Source organism: Molothrus aeneus, chromosome 3 (assembly GCF_037042795.1).
Source record: "Molothrus aeneus isolate 106 chromosome 3, BPBGC_Maene_1.0, whole genome shotgun sequence".
NCBI lineage: Eukaryota > Metazoa > Chordata > Aves > Passeriformes > Icteridae > Molothrus > Molothrus aeneus.
The window spans coordinates 45,326,867-45,353,119 of NC_089648.1; the positions used below are offsets into that span (position 1 = coordinate 45,326,867).

The following is a 26,253-nucleotide window of genomic DNA, read 5'->3' on the forward strand; positions in this document are numbered from 1 at the left end:
GAACCTCCCTTCTTACTTGTGAGGAGATGGTAGGTCCTTGAGTGGCACATCAGGGTTGTGGAAAGGGAGTATAAGAGAATCACAGACAGCTGCTTTGAACTGGTCTGTGTTGCTTTAAGTTTCATTACAGAATATTCTGAGTTGGAAGGGACTTGCAGGGATCATCAAGTCCAACTCCTAAATGAATGGCCCATAGAGGGATCAAACCCACAACCTTGGTGCTGTTAGCACAGTGCTCTAACAAGCTGAGATAATATTAGAGTATTATTGCTTTGGCTTAGTATCATGCCTCTTGCTCAAGTATATGAAAGGCATTCCTGACATTTCTTAGGTTTGTTTAGCTGCTCGGTTACATAATTCTTATCTTTAAAATTTTCCTCCACAATAAAACTTTGAGAGAAGTTGGCACTGTTAGGAGATTGTTGTGATGCCTAATTGCTCTTTTAAGGAAAACATTTGTCCTGTCAAAAGTGGATTTGAATACAAATCCAAAGGTGACAGAAATCTAATGACAGTGGAATCTTCAATCTGTTCAGAAATCTTGTGACTTATCACTATCTTTTGGTATCTAATTCACTTTCCCTTCTAATCTTTTTCCCTGACAAGACTGGAACCATCATATCAAAAACTTTCTACTGGTTTTTCTAGCCTGATGGGGGAAGAAAGCAAGCTGCTCTGGTGATTCTTGTTCAGCTTGGTCTGCTTCTGACTTTAGTCCCTAATTCTTTCTTCTCCCAGCTCCTTTTACACAATTTGTCAAAGAACAAAATTCTGCTTCATTGCTCCTCCTTTCCATGAATATCTAGCAAGGATATTTTCTTTCTTTCTTCCACCTTCCCACTGAAATTCTTGATCAGATTAGTGCTTTTTGTTAGAACACTGAAGACAACTTCATATACAGTCTTAGTATTATGTGTGATTATTTCAGTAAGATTTTTAATTTAGCTTGAAAATAAAATGCTTGGGATCCTTTTTGTCAGGAGTAGATTGAAAAGATGATAGGAGCTTAAGAAGCTAAATAAAAGATTAGTTGCATTTGACTAATCATAGGTAGACAGCAGTGCATTGGATGACGAGGCAAGCAAGTAGTGCAAGGAAAAGTGATGGATTAGATGGAGCAAAGTTAATGTGATTAATGTGCTTGGATTTTCCTTGTTGAAGTGGATGACTTCAGTCTATGTATAAGTTCAGGTCTACTGCATGGGAGCATTTCTTTAGCTTTCATTAAAAACTATGATTTTTTATTAGTAGTAGTATTTTCTTTGTTAGTTTTTCTCCATTAAAATACAAAAATCCAAAAGAAAAGATCTTGTAGCAATAACAAAAACTGTTTCTGAAATGAATAATGATTTGGGGAAAATGCAGCAATGTGTATTTTAAAAAATCTCAGTTGTGCAATAGATGAGCTGAAATGGAAAGTTAATCTTACACAGAAAATGAAGACAAAGAAAATGGAATGTCTGCTCCAGGGACTCCATACAGTGTATAGCTGTTCATTTGTCACAAGTGAGAAAATGTTTAATCAGTTTTGAAATGATGTATTCTCTCTTTATTTATCGTGTTTAGTGACTTTAAGAGTGTCAGTATGTAAAGTGTTTATGCTAGGAATGGATTTCTGGCACATGGATAAAAATGAAAAGTGAAATGTTTAGCTCACAATAGGCATATGTTCCAAGATCTCTCTGAGTAAGTATCCTGAGATGAGAAGAAAGCACACAGGTCTATGTTTATCTAGCTTACGCAGGCAGACAAGGAAGGCTCCAGCCTGGTATTAACACTGAAGTGACATGGAATGTCTTCACCAAACCCCAAACAATTACATCATTCCCTTAACAATATTGATAAAGTGCAATAAGAAAGAACCTGGCACTTTCCAATTAGATCCTCATTGCTAAATGCTTGAGAAACTGTGAAATACTTGTCAAGTTAAAGCAAAAAATCACTCATTTGGGGGGAGGTGAAAGAAGTAAAACAGAAAGGAGAGAGGAGGGGAAAGAGATCCCTCTGTATTTTAGGAATCCTCTATTCGGTGCCCCTTTATTCAAGACTTGTATTATAGATATGCTCTCTGTTTTGTGTATTTTCATTTACTTAGTGTTAAATATTTTTCGTCTTTTCAGATGTGATTTTACTTAAGCAGCAAAAAAAAAAAAAAAAAAATTTGAAGTCTTGTTGTTTCCAGGTATGCTTAATACAATTTCAGAATGAGATGGACTTTTATCATAGTATGCACAACAAGTAGGAACCAAGATTGCAACAAAATTATTATCCAAATAATATGACAAGTGATACCTCATTTGCCGGGCTAGGATGAAAGGCAGTAGCAACAGCAGAAATACCATTTTGCAGACTTATAATCAGAAATTAGTTACTCCTCTTCCTGCACTTAATTTCTGAAGAGCCAATAGCCGAACAACCTGACTGAAGTTACTGGAAACAGCATTCAGTGAAGTTGAAGGTCATAATTCTCTGCCTTGCTACCTCACCAACTGAATAGCTCTAGAGGAGTAGCATGGAACTTTATTACTTTTTCTTATAATACCTCACCCAGTATTAAGTTCTCATCTCCTTAGAAGGCTTCCAGATTCATGTCTTTTTAAAAAGCAAATAAATCCAGACTTGTAACACTGATCTCTCTTCCACTGAAATAGTTAAAATGATCTTTTCCTTCCCCTTTATCTGCAAACATTTTTCTCTTCTTGGAATAACAACTTGGTTTCAAAAATTTAATTAAGGTTTTGTTTGGTTTTTTTTATATCCAAGACACAGTCAAATGATTTTCAATTTTTCCTGTCATCCCTTAGTGTAACGAAGCATTCAATTCTAAATTCAGTTCAGCAGCACTGGAAGTTTAGTTATTCATATTTCATATAATTAACTAATATTTCACTGCTGTAAGAGACAATGTATGCAAGAAATGTTAAAGAATACTAAAAGTTTTTGGGGTTTTTTTTAGTATTTCAGATAGTATAACCCTGCTTGAAGTGATAAGTCACTAAGTCAACAGTCCCACACACTGGTGGTTTAAAATCATTCACCTGTTTTTCCTGTTGATGCCCAACAAGACCTGGAAAGACAGAAATTCTATTTGCTATCCTGGCTTTCTGTACATCACTGATTAAAAAAAAAAAATCCTAGAATTTAATTTTTTCTTTAGTAAATCTCAGTGCATTATGAGAATATGTGCTTGTTTTATAAAAAGTCAAACAGAGGACTTTTTGCCTTTTGACGTAAATATCAAGTGGGGAATTTAGGATGTGTGTGGCTTGGTATAAAATGCTCATCTCTCCATGTCTGGATATTTTTATTTGGTTTATTTTATAATTTGCTTCCATTACTTGCACATTCCAGTGATTTTTGGGCTTTTAAGTGCTTTCTGAGTGCAGCCTCCCAGGCACCTCTTCTGTTTTCAGGACTTTTAATAATCCAGTTAGAAATGTGTTGTTGCTTTCTTTTGCTGTAGCAACAAAATGACATTAATTTGAAGAGAAATGTTTACCTTTAAATTGCCTGCGAAAAACCCCCAGTATTCTTGACACAACACTCTTTGCAGACTTCCACTGACATCACTGAACATGAGAACTTGGGGAGGAACAAAGGTTTACACCTGCTTATGAGCTGACAAGTTGATGACATTTAGAGAAATAGCAGACAGTATGGTACAATGGCACTGCTGAAAAGCAACACCTCAAAGTGTAGCACCTAAGTCTGGTAATCCTTTAAAACATTAAATGTTCCTCCCACCTCGCTGCCCTCCACACAATGTTTTGGATTGTTTCCAAAAGTGAACTATAAAGTTAAAGAGAAAATTGAGTTAATGATAGAAATAAACTGGTGAAAAGCTTAGAATGGAAGAGGTATGTAGTTAAAAAAAAAAAAAACAAAACCAAAAAAAACCCAGAAGGAAACTTTTAACTGAAAGGCAAGAATATGCTATTGGACTTCGTCTTTCACTACTCTTTGGCCATTCATCTATTGTTGGTTGCTTCACTGTTATGTCTGTTTCTCACTGTGTGGCTCCCAGCATGTAGCTGGATTCACTAAGGGTAATACATTTCAGACCCTAGGTATACATTAGTTGGATCAGCAAAAAGTAAATACTTGCTGAGCAGAGGAAATGTGTATAGAAGAAGCTTACAGACTGTTAAACAGTTTGGATCATTCTAGTTTAGTATCCTGTCTCTGACAAAATATCAGGACTGTTGATATGCAGTAATGGAAACTTAGCCAGCAGTTTAGTTATGTCAGAAAGTCTCTTCTAAAATATGGATAATTGGTCTTATCCTGGAAGATGAAGTCCTTGTCCTTTTCTGAAAATATTTGCCAAGTGACACAAGTCCTTAGCCATTTAGATGATTGATTTTTGCCTGTAAGAATGCTATCTTTTCTTTTAAAGATTTTGGCCTACTGGCTTTGAAAAATAATTTTATTTTATTGGTTTGAAATTAGTTGGCATTTAATGGAATTCAGTACTAGTACGAACAAAAGTTAATGCAACTCCTTACAGACTGGGGTACAATTCAGAGATCTAATATTCTGCAATGTAAACTGATTTTTATGCAACTTATTGTAAAGTTCATGTAGAGGGTTTATTCTTAGATCTTAGAGTAAAAGGTAAAGGATGTTAGTTTAAGGTGCAACTGTAGTTACACAGCTAAATAGCATTGATGACAATACAGCTAACACCCTGATAACAATATAGTTAAAATAACTTGGATCTGATCAACCCAAAACTAATGCCATGGCATCAGACTGAGGATTAAAAAAAAGAGAAAAGAATAGAAGAACCATGTAGCTAGTAAAATTAGTGGGAAAATAATACATGAATTAAAGTCTTTCAATGTGTCACATTTTGTTTGGCTTCCAGTTTATGTTCAGCAGGTGGTTTCACTGAATAGCCCTCAAAAATTCAAGATATTCCTCTTGAGCAGTTGCAGCTGAAGTAAAACGCTTGTGTGCGTGTGTGTATGAATGATTAGCTCCAGTGCCTCTCCCTTGTGCATCAGCTTCTGATTATGTTCAGCAGGACTTTTCTTTCATCGGGTTGTCTACCTGAGCTGTTTGGTTGGTTTCCTAAGACCTTCATAGTCAGTGTTTGCATTTGCAAGGTCTGTGACTTAAATGTGGATAATGTGTCTCTTTTACTCTCTTATGCTGATATGCCACTGGAGTTGTTCCTTTCTTCCTTGCTGCGTGTTACAAACTTTAAGTATTACAATATTATGTTGTTGTTATGTACATGCAAATAGAAAAGCAGAACGTCGGGGGTGGGATTTAATTAGGTCACAACTGCTGTGTTAACTCATCTGGGAACTATCCAGTAATAATAATCTGTACAATATAGGTCATTCCTTCCATAACAATTTCCAGCTGATGGAAGGCTGCCATCCACAAGCTGATCCATGATATAGGGATCAGCCTACTGCTGAAACTCCACAAGCTGATCCATGATATAGTTCTACTTCTCATATATGGAGATTAGGTGACTAGGAAAAAAGGCATTATCTCTTTGCTCTTCCTCTGTTTGTTGCTCGCCCTCATTGCCTTGTTTCTTGACTGCTTTAACAAGCTAGTTCAGAAACAGCTTCACTGGGCCAGATCCCTTCTGTACTATGTCTTAAATGAGGGCTTCTCATGAAATAACCTCACCTGCTTTTTTTCTCAGGTGCTGCCTGAAAGATAGTTCTACCTTAATCAGTCTGTGAAGGAAGTAAAACTTCCTGCCTCCTCCTAAGGAAAATTATTAGGGTGTGGTCACCCCAGACCAGAAACCCCATGAAGCCTTCTTGGAAGGGATGGGAACAGGCCAGAGATAGGCTTCTTAGGCCAAAGGAATATGGTTTTTCTAGCTTTGCTCGGATGTGTGAATATTGATGATTCACAAATCCAGAGCTGATATGGTTATTTAATACAATATTTCTATTAATTTCAGTGGCTGTCACCTTTTCATGGGCAATCCTTAGAGAAAATGCTGCCCATTTTCTGTACTCATCTACAGAAAGGTTCTTTCACTTGTATGAAGAGAATATATTGGGATAACTTGAGACTTGAACCTCAAGTGCCTAAAGTTTGAAAAATGCAAATAAAGACCTTTCCAACCTGACAGTTCATCAAGACAGATTTTGAAGACTTTCAATTTCCTGCCATGGGATTTTTCTGTAATTGACTTTAAGAATATGAAAATCCCCATGAAGAGTTCTGTTTTCAGCAAAGGATTAATTTCTTCTATTCATAGTTGTGCTGGCCATGGTGATATGAGTGGATGCATGTTAAGGAGAGAGCTCTTGCACAATGAATTAAGAATGTTCTCAGAGCAATCACAAAGGGTTAAGTTGAAACTGCATCAAAAGACCTTTAAAATGCTAGGATGTTCTGTAATGGCCACATATTTCAGACAGTTTTTATTCTATAAAGAATAAAACCTCAAAGAATAGAAACTGAAACCTAAGTTTGACTTGAGTACCATAATAGAAATTATTATGATTATGTAAAAAAAACCCTGTACATTCATTTCACTTGCTATATTTAAAGTGTGTTTTTGTCAATGCACATATATAAAATTTTATCTATGCTGAATTATACTTTTAAAGATGAGCTAATCTTATGTGTACCTGAAATTTTGTAAAGCATGTGTGTAGTTTCTATCTAGATATCTAAATAATTTGCTCTAGATTTAAGAAAAAATGTTATTCCATTATATAACTGGTATTATTTTCTTAGATAACCCTGGCCATGCTTCTTCATGAATTCACTTATAGAAATGAGCCACACCATGACAGCAGACAGATTACAATGAGGCTGCAATCAATAAATTGAAAAACCATAATAAGCTTTTCACACAATATTTAGTGCACAACAGTTCTGCACTACTTCCTTATGTAATTATGACCTCTTTAAGTAATAATGGTTGTTTAGAAGGCCTCCAGTGAACATGAGGAGTGTTAATATAAAGATCTGAAGTCAAGTTGGGCTTTCACATGAGGCTTTTAGCTGTTTCTTAGAGCACTGAGGCAGCAGCTTTAGTATCAGCCCACTGCTGTTGAAATTCGTTCTACCACTGTATTCTGTGTCTAACAGCACCTTATTATTTCTTCAAGTTCAACCAGTCAAGGGTTATTTAATATGTTTGAAGCTCACATGTTTGTCTTTTCAAGAGAGAAAAATAGTTTTCTCTTGGATATATTACTGGGCCTGACTCTCCAGTGCACAAAATTACATGGTATTGTTTTACACATGCTCATATTGCCTGTGTCTAGCTTAGCACAGAGCTAGCCATATTTCTGGAGCAGCTTAGCTGGCAGGCATGGGCATGATATCCACACTAACATGAATTAAAAGCATTAAAGTCCAAGATAGAGAGCCTATACATTTATGCAAGGTACTCAGGTAACAGTGGTTTGCAGCTAACACCAATGCATCTAGAGAACTTTAACTACTTCAAACCAGGGTTTTGGGAGAAAGTCTGAACTGATTTAAAATTTTAATTTTAAAATTCATGGGAAAAGCACATGCAACTTAAAAATGCATCTGAAGAGTCATGCTAAAAAATGCTTGATTTTTAGATTTTTTTCTCCCTTAGAGTGGCCTGTTAGAATACAATTTCAGAGGCAAAGAAAAGACAAACTTAGTTCTGTTTCTAATGTATTGTCTCAATTCATATTTTATTCTGAATATTCTTGAATGGAAAAAAGACTGATAATATTCACAGCAAAATTTAGGTTCACATAAGCCCCGGTCACTGGGTGAGATGTAGCTGACAAATGCTTTGCACGTGATATAATGAAGGTAGCAAAAATACCTCTAACCTACATTTCCTGATCTTTGATTTTCAAATGACTAGAATCTGACTCAGTATATGCAGAATGGCTTTTTCAGCACAGTATTTTTTTTTTGTCAGCAGAAATTCTGTTTGCCAAGATAGCTCACTCCTGATAAAATTTAGCACCAAATCCTCTGCCACCTTGGATAAAAGATGGTATTTTTATATCAGTGGAGCACTTGTTTACATCAGAATAATGCAAAAAAACCTGGAATCAACCCAAAGGTGTAGAGGGACCAGGTTGTAGCCTATTGTTTTAGAGATGAATGAGAATAAAAATACAAATTAAAAAATAATTAAACCAGTGAGGGAAGATCTTGCAGAATGCTTTTTAAATGTAGTATTAACCATGATCCCTAATAGCCTAATGTTTACAGAAGATATAAGCAACAAGGATAGATTAGGTAAATTTCATCATACCCAACTAATATATCTTAATCTGGACCTAATAAAAATATTTTCTAAAATAAAGATTTTGAAAGTCTCAGTGCTCACATTCAGCTTTCAACAAAAGTATTATTTAATTTAGTTATGGCCATTTTATTTTGCTGGTTTGCAACCTGCTGTTATGAGGCACTTTGTTCCTGAAAGACAGGAATAAAGAAATACTCTCCCATTGAATTAAGTAAATAGAAGGGTCTGGAGCAGCAGTTTAAATTCAGGTTGAAGTAGCAATCTGATATGTGAAGGGTTTATTCCCTGTTAACACATTGAGATCATTGGTCTTCCTAAAAATTTATTTTTCCCAAAGTGTTTAAGTGCAAAGCTATAGTCCTAATACCTATGGAATTTAACAGTCTGTGTCACAGTATATGGTCTGTGCTATGCAACAGCATCCATGTACAGGGTCTGCAGCCATTTGTATAAACTATGGAGGTTCTGCATTTGTGTCACTAATAATTATGTACAGCTGATAATATTGATCATTGCATACCATCACTAAAGTTGTAAATCATTCCTAGTAGTGGGAGGGAAGGTGTTAATATTCTCATGAACAAGACAGACTGGCCTGTCAAAACATAATTTTCTGTTCCTCATATTGGATGCTTTTTGTTGAGCTTTTGTAGGGAGAAAAAAGAAATGATGCTTCAAAGGTAGAGGGATTTTTTTGCTGTTACTGAAGCTGCTAATTTTCATATGGTTGAAGCAATAAAAAGTGTTTCTGTTTAATATGAATTTATAGGAGGCAAGGGACTAGGCATGAGGGAGATGACTTAGGATTCAAAACATTGCAAATGTTTGGTAGGTTTTTTTTAGAGAAAAGAATCTCTTGAGACCTTTGTTTTCTAAGGAACAATATTACAAAACACACAGTTACACAATATAAATTGGCAAATGAAAACTGAGATTAATGATTCTGGAAGCTAATTTAAGCTGGCATATTATCTCAACTTTCTTTTTAGTATAAGAAAGTTACTTTTATTTCTTTATAAAAAGCAGGGGAAATAAAAGGGCAAGAAGAAATTTCTTTACCAGCCTTCAGGTACTGGATATCTTGAATGAACCTATACTTATTTTTTGCATTTTTTCACTTATAATTATGCAGAACAAGAGACTGCAGTGAGGAGAGGAAATTATACATTTTTTTAAAAAAGTAAAGAAAAGGTGAAGAAAGTGATATAGTGCAGAGAAGGACCCTCAACAAAATACATCAATAGAAAATTACACCCTTCACAAAATACTGTGCATATAAAGTTTCCTAACAGGCTTGTGCTATCTCAATCATCAGGATGCTGGTAGTCTTTTATTTTACATATTTTGTGTGACCTTGTTGAACTGGTTGGTATTCTGTCTGAAGATTAACTCTTGCTTTCAGATGTTAAATACAGTAGGAAAATAGATACAAAGCCTTGGCCTCTTTATAAAACAAACCAAATACTAATATGATTATTCAAATTATTAGCATCCAGGAAGGAAATACTGTTACCCAAATATTGTCCACACCTTCTGTATATAGACAACAATTCAGGATCAACACTGTGAACAGCCTTACAGCCCACCAACTCAGTTTGGCTTTAAATAAGACTCATATCAGATTTAAAGTAGTAGGCACATATAGTCTTTTCTTTCCCTTTTGCCTTCTTTCTTTTGGTAGAATGTGCTTAGTTCTAAATTTTCTTCATGAGTTTAATTGAAATAAAAGGTACTTCAGTAGTTTCAGCCTGATTTAGAACTGCTTCTGAAACACAACTGCTTCACAAAAGTAACAAGTTACACCATTTACACTAACTGTTCTTAATCACTGATGTAGATAAGTGATGCTTAGAGATTCATAAAGCCACAATAGAAAAGAATATCCATGTTCAAACTTTAATCAAAATATGTAGTCTTTTGAACAGAAGAATATTAAGCAGAACAGAAAACCTTTTTTTTCTGGTTTTAAATCCACATTGGAGCAAACCTTCACCCTTGCAGGTGATTTAGTTTGCTACCTGGGGAAACCAGATACATGTGTGTTTGTGTGTGTGTTCAGCATTTCTCAGAAAGGTGAGCCAGGGCGTGTCTGTACCTATGGTTACTTTGCTATTTGTTTGGCAAGGAAGCCTGATCAAATAATGCTGAGATGAAACTACTGCTGTCTTAGTATTGTTGATTTGCTTTAGTACACATTTATAAACCAGCCAATGCGTCCCAGGCAGCAGGTTTGAATTGGAATTGTGTGCAACGTTTTGCTAGCTATTTTCAGAATAGAATGAGAAAAAAAGCTGAATAATCCATAGCTACTCTTAAAATATTCCTAATGGATCAGATCTATTAGCTAGTGTTGCTGTCAATGAGCCATTTGCAATGTGAATAGCTTATTTTCTTTTTCATATGATTAAATTTGGTTTGGCTGTTAGTACATCCGTTCCTTTCTTCCCTCCAAATAGAAAAATCACTTTCATAGACTCATAGTTGTACTCAAGGGAGCACACATAAAAGTCTAGTGATTCATTCATCAAATTTCCACATTTGAGTAAGCAGTGAGTTCAGACATCAGTCTGAAGTGATTTTTCTGAATTACCCAAGCACTTGAACCAAAGACATTAGAAGACAAGAAAGGAAGAAAAGGAACTAGCCATCTTTCCTGATGCTATTTCCTTTCTTACTTGTCAGAGATGAGGAACTCTTCCATTGTTGTGAGAAAGATGATGTTATTTAATTCTCCTTCAGGGCCAACATGAGGAATAGGAAACCCAGTCTGTAATCTGTTTAAAGATTTCTGGCTTTTGCCGTGTCAGGGTGAGACGGTAGTGTGAACATCACTGTCTTATTTTTAATCATGCTTGAAAAGTCAGGCTGTTAGGAGCAAAAGCAGTGACCTCCTTTACCTCTTTTAATCCCTAAGTTGCATGCCCTTCTTTCCCTCTTCCATGACTCAAAGATCTTCTCTAATGCACATTCTTTTCCTTTAAGACTCTCAGAAAGAGTATGCATAAGCATGAACCTTTTCACTTGAGAAATGGACACTAAATAAGTATTATTTCAAAATTAATGTTTAATTTTGCAGATAGGTGAGATGAAATTGATGAGGTCAGATGAGTTTCCCAAGGCTGTATGATGCAGAAATTAATTTGAGTATAGGAACAAAAGGCTTTTGATAACTAGTTCTTTATTTGATTCAAAATATCTATGTGAGCCAGTTAGGAAGAGTAACAATGGTATTTGCAGATATTTTGTTTTAAAATCTGCTGAAGAATGAAAAGGAAAATTTGAATGGCTTTCTCAGAGCAAAGACCAAAGATATTTAAGATATATTCTGCCTGACTGAAGTCTGAAAGGATTGTACCTAGTCTTGGGGCTATGGCAATATCATCCAAATTTCTCTTTGTATTTAAAATGCATGTCCCCTCCTGGAATTAGCCTTGAGATATATCAAGTTTGACATATGTAAACATTTCCGAATCAGATATTTAAAGACCATGGCAACAGAGAGGATTTATTGCTGTCCATGTTTTATTATTTGATGCATTTGGATTGGCTTTATTTGCTTTGTCTTTCATGTGTGAAATATGCCATTTTGCCTACAAAAATGACAGCATCAAATGTATAGCAAGCAGGTTTCCATATGTCTTCTAAATGAACTCTAAGATACTTTAATGCTAAAGAAGGGTAGACCTCTCTGGTTGGAAAAAACATGGCAACTGTCTTAACTGTTTGATCTGCATGTATAGAAAAAAATATTTGATTCGTGGAGATTTACACCTTGACGTATTATTGTGTTGCAGCTGATGTCTTGTGCATTGTTACTGGGCATTAGAAAGGTGTGACATACTAACAATGACAACCTGCTATGCTGCTGCTGTTTCACATTTCACAGACAGTTAATTTTCCTTACCTCCCAAACTAACTGCTAGGGAGTCAAGCAACCTGTATGAGCATTTCTCTGCTTTCTATAAACCTAGTAATTATGTTACAGCTGTTAGACGCAGCTGTATGAATGTGTAAGTTTGCAATGGTTATACAAGTAGTCCTCAGGGAGGTTTTCAGTCACCAGGGAAAAAACACTGGTTATCTCCTCCTGCTCTCAGAGGATAGTTGGAATAATTGAAGAGCAGTGGAAGTCTTTGCATCTCTAATAGATGTTAGTGCTCTTTATTTTTTTTTTAATTGAGTGTTCGCTTATACAGTACAAATTTCATTTTGTTTGGCTTCCTGTTTCTTGGGATGTTTTCCTGTGATAGATTTCTAGCTCATTATCTCTATATTAAAGCATTACTTGGGATGACCATTCACAGTCAAATTCTTTTCTCATCACTGTAGTTTGCAAAATGTTTTGAACATATATTTCCCAAAACGAGGCTTCTTATATGAAATTCTGTCTTTCTCCGTTTTCTAAATCATTAACGGACTTCATTCAGAAGGCTTCTTAAAAAATTAGTGATTCAGCTGATGCCTCAAGATTTCTCTCTTGTTCTTTATCTCTCACATTCCTCCAAAAATATTGTCAGCTCATTCTGAAAATTCAAATGAGCCTTTAATATGACTTCCCCACTAGCCAGCTGCAGAGCTGTAAGTCTGGGGGATGAGACTGGGAGAAAAAATACCCCCCTGATAACATTTGTAGTCTTGCAAAAAGTTGAAAATATGTGACAGTAGGAGGAAGTTTTACACAGTGCAGCTGACTGCAGTGTCAGGGATATTCTTTTTGAGTCATTCTGTGGAATCAGAGGATAGATTATAAAAACCTTTCCCAGAATAAAACTGTGGGGAAAATATAAGTAAGTAAAATGGATTCTTTTAATCAGTTGTGTTAATTGTTAATAAATCATTTGAAAAAAATACCCAAACCAAACCGACAACACAACCTAGCCAAAAAAAAAGGCATTTATTGGCCAAACACTTGAGTTAAAGAACAAAGGGCCATGGTAGGCTGACAGAACTGAAGAAATTACATGACTAGGTAAGGTGGCATTTGAGTACCAATGTAATGGCTTTAAAAATGAGAATGTTTTCTGTATTTTTATGTGCTACATCTGTTGCTCAACATCTTCGGTTTGCTTCAGCAGATGGAAAAATGAATTCCAAATCAGGAGAAAAAAATGTGATGTAAAATTTGGTTGGTAAACTGATGTTAAATTTTTGAGATGTAGGCTTTTTTTATTCAGCAATATGATAATATATGTAGATGCTTATTTTTCAGGTTGGGCAAAACAACTGGAATATTTGGGTTTGAGAATTAGGGTAAAATTTTCTTGCAGAATTTGTTAGTGACCCTTCTGAATGGTTGAATCTTTGTATGTGATTTTCACCATCATAATCCATGAATGAAGATATGACTTCTGAGACTAAAACTACATTTCCATCCATTTAGCCAAAATTGGATTCTTACCCATAATTAAAGTATTAAAACTGTGATCTATGATTCAGAGAAAATTATCATAGGAGTCAATGTATAGTAATGGATCAGTGAGCAAAGCACCTACAATTATATTTCAAGTGAGATTTTTCAATTGCATTTTTCATAAAATGAGCAATTATCCAGTGGCTTTCATGTTGAGCTTCAGATCAGGAAAACATTCTTAAAATCTCCAGTATTTACAAAACATACAATGAAAAAACAAAATGGAATAATAGTTAATCAAGCAATATTTTTAAAAATAATTATTCTGTACCTTCCTGTAACATTCTTGAAATAAAATAGAAGCAGTTCAAACTCAGAAATACATTAAATTTTAGTTGCGCTCACAGTCCTCACTCAGTGTGGGAAATATGACCTTTGCATTTCAGGAATAGCTTTTACTTGACGAGTAGCTTATGTGTTTGCTGCATTAGTTTTGCTCTCGCTGTGCTCAGAAGGGATTGTTGGATTGTTCTGGTAGAGTCACAATGGGCACCTGCTTTCTAGCACAGCCCTTCCTGGGCCAAGTTTTCTGTTGCGTCATTTCTTGTTTAGTACAAAGCAGGTTTGAGTTTTAATATTTCTGTGTAGCCTCCAGCCTAAGCTATTGTGTTGTAGCACAGACCTAACAGAACTTGAAGTTTATTTACAACCTTGATGGGTTTTGACTCTGTGTTTTGAAAACAGCTTTAAACACAACCGAAAAGCAGTATATGGGGGAGTGTGGATATCTGGATTTTCAGGGCTGTGGACAGTGTGTTCATTTTAGCTTTTCAAATGGAAAATACTTTGGTCAAAACTAGAAACTGTGATAAATCCCAGATCCCAACTTTACTGAAAAATCATCTTACATTGTATACCTACTTGTATGTGAAGAGCTCAGAACTGGTATGTTTTTCTATTCTTTTATTTTAGATCTGCTACCAAGAATAATTAAATACTATTTCAGTGTCAAGAACAAAAAAATATCAGTGAGTACTGAAGCATTTGCTATTTCTGCTTTCTTTGACAGCTTTTTGGAAACTACAGCCTATTTCTGTATGAAACCAAAAATGGGCGAGAAGGAGGTGTCCCCACATTCTTTCTTCAGTATTTGGCATGAATTCAGTTCTGACTTCAAAGACTTCTGGAAGAAGGAAAACAAACTTATTCTTCAAGAAAGGTACATTTGTTTGTTTGTTCAAAGGCTTTTCTCAAAGAATGTTATTGGGAGCAATCACACAGAAACCAGTCAGCCACACTTCATTAGCACACAACCCATTGAATGCCTTTTGGAGTTTTCTCAGGTTTTGTTTTTTTAACAGATCATGACACCCACCCTCACCACCCCAACCCCCCAGTCATCCCTATTTTTGAATGGAATTTTAATACCAGTTTGTGCTAAAGTTTTTTGGGTCCATTACCTGAACAGTGTTTTTGGCAGAGCATGTAACTACTATGCTACTATGAATCCAAGCAATGGAAGACTTGTTTTAGGACTGAAAGTTAATTAAAATTTTCATTACCATATTTAGTCAAAGAAAGTCAAGGCATTAGGACAGGGCATATTGTAAATATTTGTTTGACAATGCTGGGAAAAAGGAAGACAGAAGGAATGAGTCAATTAGCCCTGTGTTAAAAAACTGAATCATATTGCAAATCACAGCCTGGGTGATGGGGTACACAAGAGCAAGTGTGGTATAATATGGCATAAAGAAATGAGACAGGAGCTTTGAAAATCACCCATGGTGTCTTGTCCATGTTTTAGAAGAGTTATGAAATCTCTACTCATCTGAATGCAGATAGTGCATTGTGGTCACCCTTTGTTTGTAAAAATTATGCCAAAAATTAATCAGTTGTTTAAAAAGTAATAAATGTCATATCAGGAAAAATGAAACATATGCAAACATGTAAATTCTAAGCATTGTTATATAATCCTACAGCTGTTGGCAGCTTGAGTTGAAGCTACATCTGAGCGTAAAAATTGGTGGGATTGAAGCTTTGGATTCATTAAATTATTGACATCAACCTGTTATTAGGTAATTTGACAAGAACAGGTCCTTTTTCAAGTGTACTCATCCTATATAATTGTCACAGACATCTGACTTCTGGTTTAGAAAGTTACTGAAGACTTCCCTGAGGCACCTATACAGTTAATGTCATGTATACCATATATATTTGCTGTAACTGGGTACCTTTTGGAACAAGAAGTCTCACAGTGAAAAAAACTGGGTTCTGCTACTATAGCAAGAGCATGGTGCAAATGTTAGCACAGCACAGCAGATCTCTGGGGATCTTGTTCATATTACTGACTGTCTGAATTAATTTTATGTAATTAAGTATATCTCTTTGAAACTGATTTAACTGACAGTTAAATAATACCTTTGATTTTCCTATACAGGGATTTAGCTGCCTAGTTAATACAGGTTAATTTAGCCTTGTATATTTTATAGGAAAGGATTTAAGCAAAATGTCCTTTTATTTCAAAATACTAAGCTATTTTTCTTTTAAAAAAATCAAAAAATCCCCCAGAGGGTTCTCACAGGAAAATAGTTTTCTTTAAAAGACATTAACTAAATTAGCACAGAGCATTTTCCTCCTTAAACATCTAAAGCTTAAGAGAAGAACGGGATTGAGATACAATCATTTGACCCTCTTTGAGTGTCAGTGTATACTTCTTAGTGTATACTAAGAAGATGTGTTGAAGCAGCAGAGAAAAAAGCTGTCTGCCAGCCTGCCCCTTCTAGGGCAAGGGTGGTTGTAGCCTGAAAGGAACTGAACATATATAACCTACAAAATGGCTGCCGGGACAAGATGTGACAGGGAAGGGAAAGGGCAGTGAGAAGGATGTACAGTAGGGAAAGAAACTGGGAGATCCCTTGGAAGAACAGCAGGGGGACTGTTGTTCAAACCGGGGCTCGGAACTGGTGTGTTGAAGGAGGCTTTCCCAGGGGGACAGACAGGACAGTGTAACTTCAGTCCAGAATGTCACTGAAATTAAGACTAAAAATAATGCATCCTGAAAGTCACAAGTAGATTTTTTTTTTGTTTGAATTTTAACTTTTACTTGCCTCATCACGTTTAAATCTTCCACTCAATTTCGTTTGTTCAGGTGAGGCAGGGTTTAGACCTTGGGGATCTTTGATGTCTAATTATACTCAACTCTCAGATTTTTGGTACGCTGCTGCTGTGTCAGGTCTGGCAAAGTGAAGCTCTCTTCATTGCACTTTAGGAATTAGAATGTTTTGGCCAAATTAGCAGTAAGAGTAATAGTTTTTAAAGTAAGACATATAATTTTCCTGAAAATTAAGGATCTTCTTTAGTTAAACAACTGTCTTACCAAAGCCTTTGCACAGAAAATACCTGTTCCCCAATCATAGTTCAACCTGATATCTGAAGTTGTCTTTTAGGCTTTTTTTCTTGATTTTGCATTTCTGTCTCTCTTAATAAAAGGCAAGATGGTGTGCTATGAAGGTGTCTTGGTATTGAGAAATCAAAGGAGAAAAATCTCAATGGAAAAATACATGCTGCCCAGAGGTGTAAGAATGTACATCATGATGGCATTCAAAATGTCGGCCTAGATCAAGAGATCTGTAGGTGACAAAAATCTGAAAACTGCCTGTTGCCACTAAAATATAAGTAATTATTTCAAGAAAGTAGATTTTCCCCTTTAGGTAATGTTCTTGGAGTTTTTTCTGCTGATAAATTGAGGAGCAGGCTAAAACATTAATGATGAGAGAAACTTTCTGTAATTGTTTGTTGGCAGTAAAATCAAGTGACAGATATGGTGAGACATTTTCAAAGACTGTGGTATGCCACCTTGGTGAGCTATTGACCAGGTTTCTGCCTCATGAAACATACTTTATTTACAATAATTATTTGTAAAATGTATAGCTTTATTCCCTTCTCTTTTTTAGCTTCATCATATTTATCAAGCTCTGGTTGCTTTGGGTTTTTCTAGTATATTTTGTATCCCAGTTTCCATATGGACTGCTAATGGAGGCTGTTCCTCATTTAGTATCTGCAAATATATGTCTTACTTACTCTTTTACAATAATTCAACCAAAGGATTTTCATAGATGATATTTCCAAAGGTGGTACTATATTTTCTTAGTGATAGGTTCAGCATGTATGTTCTAACAAAAAAAGTCAGACAGTTCTTATTTTAAACACTTTTCACTTGGCATTTCAACTTGCATATTAGTTTGCCAGGCATTTATATGCAAAAGATAAACACTGAAGTGTCAGACTTTGTATTTCCTTACGAGAAGCTGAGAAAAGAAAAATGGTGCAAAGTTAAAAACAATTTTTCTGAAGTTTTCTACTGCTTTTACTGTTCTCTCACTTGAAGTAAAGCAGAACTGGAAAATACCATCTGTAGGGAAAATTATACATTTTAAACTTTTAAATAGAGTAGAAATAAAAAGAGAAAATGCATCTGAAAATTACAGTAAAAGCATAGGACTGCCAAGAGACTTTCTGAGCAGTACTATTTTTTGTGGTCACACCACAGTTAAGGCTAAGTAGATCATTCCATCAGAAATTGATATTGGGCTGTTTATAAACTTTTTTATGATATTTTGTGGAGATTGACATTTCTGATGATATATCTATCCTAAATATGAATCTTTTTTATTGAAAATTTTCAAACACTACTTTCTGATTAAGCAATTAAAAAAAAAATCCAAAATAAACAAGAAGCCTGCCAAAGGAAAAAATAAAAGGCAGAAAAGCCCACGAGAAAAGGAGAGCCATAATCAAACTTATTGGGGCATGTTTTGAGTTTTTCCAGTTTTGATGTTGTTGTCACTGTCCTTCAAATATATTTATAATGTGTCAGTCATAGTCTATGGTTTTCATTAAGACTTTGCAAACTCTTGAAAATTTTACTGTCAGTATAGCCTGCATTTTGTGTTTAATCAGCAAGAAAGACTAGAAGAGCTGACATATTTTCCCTAAGATTTTTTGATGTTACTTGAAAAGAGAGAGTATGATTTTGAACTTCACAAGCTTCCTGTTTAGCGCCCTTATTATCTATACATTTATAGAGCTATATATATCTATACAGCTGCAGTAACAGCTCTGCAAGTCTCCCCTTCTTAGAAAAACTTAGGCAATCAGACCACGAATCTACAAATGCCTAGTTTTCCCTCCTGTTTTGTAAAAAAGTGTCTTTTATTAGCTGACCTATAAATGTATCAACCTTTTTCTCATTAATCTCTCTTCTTTAGCTTCTAAAAACATTTCTTTACGTTTGTAGTTAGATGTAGTCAATCTGAAATGTGCTATTCCAGTCTAGTACTTCTGTGAGAGCAAATATTTTTATTTTTCTTGACATCCAGCAAAGGCCTGTAGAATTGTTGCCCAGACCCTACCATTTTCCTACCAGGAAAAGATATCCTGTCCTAAGAATGAAAGATAAAAAGAGCTCATGAAGCAACATCCAACAGAGGAAGTCCTGAAATGTTCTAAAAAATTAAAAAGTTAAGCAACTGGTGGTCCTGGAACTAAGATATAAAAATGCCATTATTTATCAGAAAATCTCATATTGCTGTGGACAACAATGATTCATCTTTAGGATTACGTCTTTTCTTTATGGCCATGGAATAGACCCTGGCTCATTACAGTAGCAAAAAGCAGTGAGTCCTTTAGGAAATTTTAAGTTTTAAAGTTCCATTGCTGTCAAACATTAGTATCATCAGGTCACACATACCAGTTCAGACCTTACTAGAAAAGGATCAATGATATGGCAGAAGCTCGTGTGCAGGGCCTGCAGTTCCCCCTTCCCTTTCTCTGGGTGCAAGTAAGGTGCTTACACTTGTTAATCCTCTCCAACTCTGGATGTGCTTTCCTCTCTTTAGACTGTTTGCTGTTCTAGAGGACCTGTGAAACTTGGAAAAGATTTACCTTGTGTTAGTTGTATTTCTAGATGGGAGAGCTCGAGGAGGAGGAGGGAGGGGCAGACAGAGGTCCCCTGTAAATGTGGGTATAAGGTACACAAAGGCACTTGCCTTTAGTAATGAGTTGTGTTGCTGAGCAGAGGCTGTGTCAGGGATGCCAGCAGAGGAGAGTTCATAAGCAGGATCAACAAAATGGTAAAATTCTGTAAGTCCCTGATATCTTGCATCACACTAAGCTTGAGAATTTCTTTTGGCTGACTTTATTCAACCTTTAACTCCCACGATAAATCTTTGACACATTAAAAATAATCTATAAACTCAGAAAAATGCACTCATCTCTCAAATGCAGAAGTTGCCCATTCCCGTAAGAATAGCAGTTAAGCTGGCACCTGGTGTGTCACACTGTGTATATCTAGATGAAAGGGAGATTCCTGGCCAGCATGTCTCCACAGCTCATTGATCTCCCTCTGCAGAAAGACTGGTATGTCTCCCTACAGACTCCTAGGCAGGATGATTTAAAACTTGCTGTTGAGCAATTTAAAGTCTGGCATGGGATATCTGTACGTTGCGCAGTGAGGAGCATATTGGTAAGCTGCCACTTCTGCTTGCAGAGGAGGGCATTAAATCCCATAGCACGAGCAATGTCCTCTCAGAGTAATTTAAGGGATATTTTTTTAACGCTTATAATATGAACCAGTGAATCAGACTTGAGAGTGAGACATCGAGGGACATGGGAATAGGTACTTGCAAAGAAATGCAGAGATGGAAGAAAACAGAAGAAAAATGTATATGGAGCTGCAACATGAGAAGGAAATGATGAACATGTGGAGTATGTTTAGCGGGGTCACATTTTGCTTGGCATGGTCCTGTAATGCCAACTGAAAGCTCCAAGTGTTATGTTGGTGAGTAGTCATGGGCAGATACATTTTCTGACGTCTCTTGGAAGCTTTAATCTCAATGTGTTTATTACACTCTAACCAACTGAGCTGCATGCTGGTAGGCATGGGTTTACAACTCAGTTATAATGACATTTCAAATCAGAAGACAATTTTACATTGATTGAATAATTACATGGATCTTCAGTTTTTGGGAGTATTTCAAAATTGTTTACCTGAATAGTTTTCTGATCAGAATATACTGTTATGGGCCCTGGAAAATCTACTTTAAAAAGCCTAAACAAACAAAAGATTCAGTAGCTAGCTGTGAGGCAGTACCTCACAAAGACACTGTTTACTGTCCAGATAAAAGAGGTTGCTTAACATGTATGGTTTGTTTTCTTCTTCCTTGGACATTTTTGGCAATTACTTTTTATGTTTGGAGTTTTTTTTAATTAATACATCATCATACTTTGGTTAGGGGGAGGTGAACAGAACTTTCATTTCTTAGCATTGCTTTTGAGGGAAAGGTTTGTGAGAAAAAAAGCATTTGGAGATACATTTCTCCGTCTGGATCTTTGGTAGAAAATCTTTTTGAATACCTTAGTCTAACATTTTTAAGCAATCCTGTGTTTTATAAGACAGGAAAAATATTTCCATTTACAGCTGTGAGCCAACTGGTGCTTACAAATATTAAAAAAAGTGAAGGATCTAGTAAAAAACTAGTTCCAAATGTGTAATATTTCCTAATTTTTGTGACTTGTGTGAGGTTGGATTCCAGAATGGCCCTCACATAAATAGCAAAGGGGTCTTCAGTAGTATCTCTCTGGTGATGGTGTTGTACCACGCTGGCACATCATGTTGCATCCTAGTATGTGTATTTTGTATAAAAAGTGGGTAGCTAAGAATCATCATTTCATGATGAAGTTTACAGACTGTTTTTATGGCTGTAATGTCAGACTGGGTGTGAGAGTCAAATCTGTAGTGATAGGATAGGATACCATTATTTCTAACATGTGATCTTTTCAATCTCTTTTTAACCTTTTCCTGTTCACCACCTCTTGATTAAAGAATGGCATTTGTCTATGATAAAAGCAGGGGCTGCATATTCAATAATTACTTGTATACTGGTGAAAATAATTATATAATGAAAAAAATTTAAACAAAACTTTTGTCAGGCACTACACTTGTTATACTTGTTAGTGGTTTTATTCCCAGGCAAAAGGATCACTTTGGCATTTGAGGTGCAATAAAGCATTGTAATACTTTACAAACAAGCAGCATCTGTCATTAAATATCAACCCCAAACATTTGAAATGCTCACAAAGGCTTAAAACCTACTGTAACCCAGACTGATCCTGAACTATCAAGGATGTGAACTTCCTTGCTCTCCAGCAGGTTGCTAAACCAGTGCATGGAGTTGGCAAAATGGCAACATCCATTAAGTGTAAGTGCACGGTTCTGTGTGTGTCTCATGCCATCAGTATAGGGAATAGTCTAATATCAGAGGGGTTTCTTACATACTTGAGAAGAACCTAACGATGTCTGCAATAATTTTTGAGTTGTTACCTGATGATGGATGGGCAGTTTTGACCTCAAGCAGCAAAGTTCAAGGCCTCTTACTTTCCCATCTCATGCACTGGAGATCTCTTAATGTTGTGGCTCTCCAGCTGACTTCAGGTTTTTCTGTTTTCTCTTCACTGATCCCTTTTATTCATTCATGTCTCATATTTGCTTGTACTACAATTTGGTAGCTATCAATTATCCAATGTAGTAGCCCCAACATACCCATTATAGCAACACTTCTGTCCAGGATATATTTCCATATTCTCTTTAAGAATCATCTTCTCCATGTAGTCTGTTTACCGAGACCCTGCTTATCCTTTTCTATTTGTTGGGTTTTTGCCTTCTTTTACCCCATCTGCTGCTTAAAAACATTTTACAGCTAACACAGAGTTTCACACTCCTGTTTCTTTTGCTTGCTGATTATGCTACCAGTTTTACCTCACTTCTAGTCTTCTTCCCTTTCCTTATCATTTCCTGTTAGATTTCCTAATCAAATAGCCCAAATGTAGCCAGCTTCTTTGAGAGCAACCTGGCTTCGGTTCCAAGAAAAACAGTGGAAGGTGATGACTAACTTTTCTTAGAATAATTTCAATCTTGATGTGTCAAGTCTGTAGAAAAGTGATTTTCATCTTGCCTGAAGGTAGCCAGGAACAGCCTGCAATACTGGCCATTCTGACAATTTAATGACAAAGGTCATGAAATGTATTAAAGTGGGGATATGTATGTTTGCATTTTATTACAAGCATAGCTATTCTTTAACAGGTCAATTCTTTTATTTCATTACATTTTCAATGTGAAATTCTCTTGAATTTTAAAATTATAATTTTTAAATCATGTTTTGCACAGTATTCTCTTTATTTTACTTACTCATATCTGTATATCTCTTCATAGAAAAGAGCAGAACCCTAGATCATCAAGACTATGATTGCCAGAGAGAACCAAGGGAAACTACTTCTGAATTACAATACTTTCAGAATATTTTTAAGTGTTTGGTGAAGCACAGTGAGACTGTAAATGAGAAAGTCTAATTTTCATTTCAGTTGGCCTTGAAGCTTTATTTTAGGCCCATTTGACATGACGCACAGTAGAAAAAAATGTTAAATGTATTCCCCAATGTCTGCACTGTTGACAGAGGAGGTATCTTATTCAGGGTCCTGCTACAGATTATTTTCTATGTTAAATGGCCAGATTACAATGTTTTAATCTCTGTGTCTTTGGTCCTCTGGGTTAAATTATGATTAATCACTGTGTCTTTCCAACAGCCACTGTCTGCTTTATGGTCCTTGAATGAACCATGCAAGGAGCTAGCAGGGATGTCAGGATAGTTTAATACATTATCTCTCTGTTGGTAGGCTAAAGTTAGGTTTCATTAGTTTGTTTGAGGGGACCAGGTACATTACAGTGTACTACTTATCTATATAAAGTCTTTGCAGTCAGTTACTGAATCATATCTGTGTCATCACTTCAAGCCTATTGGCATGAAAGTAAAAGCTCTACATTTTTTTATTCAACTTTCATGTAGGAAACTGTAATTTTCCATTATGGGTTTTATGTTTTGGTTTCTCCCTTAGCAAAAAATATTTAAATATTTTAGTCAACAAATAAAATATAAGAACATTACCCTGGAAGAGTTTAAGGAGAGAGTTTTAAAGTTTTTTGCCCTTGAAATCTGAAAGACATTTGGCATTTGATAATTTAGTGGAGGATTTTTTATTTGTTTTTATATGTAAAGGTACTATTATTATTATAAACAAGTTTAACTCAATATTCAACCCAGACAAAGCTACATAAAATATTTTGGCAACACTCCTTTTATTGAACTGATAATATGCACTTGGTAGTATAAAGAGTATTGGCCTCAGCTTTGTTTTGTGTTTAAAAATGCAGAATATCTGCAGAAAAATGTCTTTTGGGTTTCATAAACTATACTGGCAACTGTATAAGGAACATCTGTCTGACTTTATCGTGGAAGTTTCTGCGAGCAGCTCTGCTATCTAAGGCACAACTTTCCAGTCCTCTCACTGTGATTACATTTGTCATGTCACTGTGCTCGCTAGTGAAGTGTGAGGCGACCAAGCCTAGATGGAGCCAGTAAGAAATGAATCTGTCTGCCACAGATACTTCAGACAAAATTATTAATGTTTAGTGGCAGGGAAGTGGCTGCCCCTTCAATGGATTGAATGATGACAGAAAGTCTCAAAGCCTTGATAAGGTTGTGGCCAGGCTGGCTTTTGGTCTAGAAGGTAGATAAAAACATTCTGTCTTTTGGGTTTTTAACCATGTCTGGTTTCTTTTTCCCGTGTGCATGCTGAAGTGAAACTTGCTTATTCATCTTACAGGCTGTCTTTAAACTTAATGATTTTTATGTGCTTGTCTCACAATAAATGTGAGGTACAAGGAGGTGATAGTGCTGGAGAAAAGTTTTTATTATGATGGAAATAAGAAACTATTTATTTTGTTACAGGTGACAATTGATAGACTCAATCTTATTAGGTAGCAGATTTCAAGACGATAATTCTTAGGCTCTGTGACTGGCTATTCATTCCCTTGTAGATTTTTTGTTTAATTTTTTTTTTTTAACAGATCCACTGATTGCCCAATGTTCTATGTTCCCTACATGTTTTCTTATTGTTGGGGCTATTTGGAAGTATATTCTTTCTGAAACAATGGGAAAAATGCTTTAGCTAAATCTATTATTTAAGGAGATTCAAGTGATGAACACTCTTAACAAGTATTTATAGAATCTGTCCTGGGTTTGAATAGCTCTGCTCTTCAGATTACTACAGTGAGAGTTGATAATTAACTCTCTGGTTGTCTAGGCTGAGAACTCTAGTTTTTGTAGAATTATGTGCTCACTAAGACAAAATCAAGAAAATACTTGGGAAAAGAATAAGAGGCAAAAATTGCTAAAGGTAACACAGCTGATGTTATTTTTTCTGTCAAACTAATATGCTCACTTTTGAGCCAGAATTGGCATAAAATGGGACAGGGATTGATAGTAAATGAACCAAAGTCATTTTGCTGAAATAAAGTGATTTTGAGAAGTAGTTGTAAAGTATGAGGTGGGACAGCTTGAGCATCAGTTTAGCAAAGTTTAGCACGCTGCAAGCATGCAAGTCATTCCCACCACACTTATCAAGTTAAGGGTACCACCTGGCTTTTCCAAGAGCACACCATGTCTTTTCCACCTCCATCTTCCTCTCTCACTCTCAGATCTTGCCTGGAAGATCTGTCCTGCTTCTGAGGATTTGGTTGCTGTTGAGAGTGCTGGCTCTGTGAGGGGACCAAAAGCTTCTCTAACAGAAAAGTATTAGTAGTGAAGAACTAAATAGTTTAAGTAAAAACAGATTTTCTGAACAATAAATCAATCTATCACATGCCTGCTTTTGCTTAAGGGTTATAATTCTCAGAACTGGGGAGCACTCACCTTCCTCAGACTTTTCTTCCACAGTCTCCCCAGTGGCAGCCTATTTTTTCCACAGAAGGCCTGAAAATTGAATACCCACCCCTTTCCTAGGAATATCTTTTTAACTGTTTTTTTGCTCTTTGAGCTCTGCATTGGCACAGTGGTAGTGTCATTTTGGACTGGAGCTTGGAAATATGTTGTTGTGTTTCTGTTGCTTCTCCTTTTGTGACTGTTGGGAGTCTTGCACTGTTTTCTCCAAAAATCCTTTTTTCCTCTTCCCATTATTGAATTATGTCCATTAGTTTCTTTATAAAGCTCTATTAACTCACCACAGTTGAGTTAACCCATAATCAATAGTGTTCATGCAATTTTTGCACTTTTTTGTCTTAGATTATTGTCTTGCACCTCTGTGCTGATCAGGGTCCCACTGAAGTCAGTGGGAAGTAGTGCAGGAAAAGCCTGAGCAAGAGGAAGGTACACAGGAATTTGTTTGCCATTGTGAGAAATATGGCTTGAACCAGCCATGAGCTGACAAGGAATGTGCTTTTGCCTAAATCTTGTTAGTTTCATGGAAAGATAAAAAAAAAAACATTTGTGGCCAGTAGAGAAAACCTAAGATGACAAAAACTTGCCAGTGGCAATTATTTTCCAACTGGACAAAGACTATTGCCCTTACTTCAAATGTAACCTTTTATCTGCTTCTCCAGGTCACACAGTTTAAATGTTGCTGGTGCTCCTACAAAACACATACTTTTCCTCTTCCAGAAGGATTAAGTTATTTTAATTTTACATTTAATAAAATCTTAATTAAGCTGAATGATCAGCCTTCACAAAATATATTTGCACACTGTCAAAATTGCTAACCACAATCACTGGTTTATGATTTG

At 35.9% G+C, this 26,253-nt stretch overlaps 1 protein-coding gene across 1 annotated transcript in view; it reads left to right on the forward strand.

Moving 5' to 3' along the window:
• The window catches only part of FMN2 (formin 2), a 152,869-nt gene that overhangs the window by 119,848 nt on the left and 6,768 nt on the right, over nucleotides 1–26,253 (forward strand). The window contains exon 16 of the mRNA XM_066546802.1: nucleotides 14,653–14,802. Coding sequence (XP_066402899.1) covers nucleotides 14,653–14,802 — 150 coding nt within the window. The remainder of the gene's footprint in view (nucleotides 1–14,652; nucleotides 14,803–26,253) is intronic.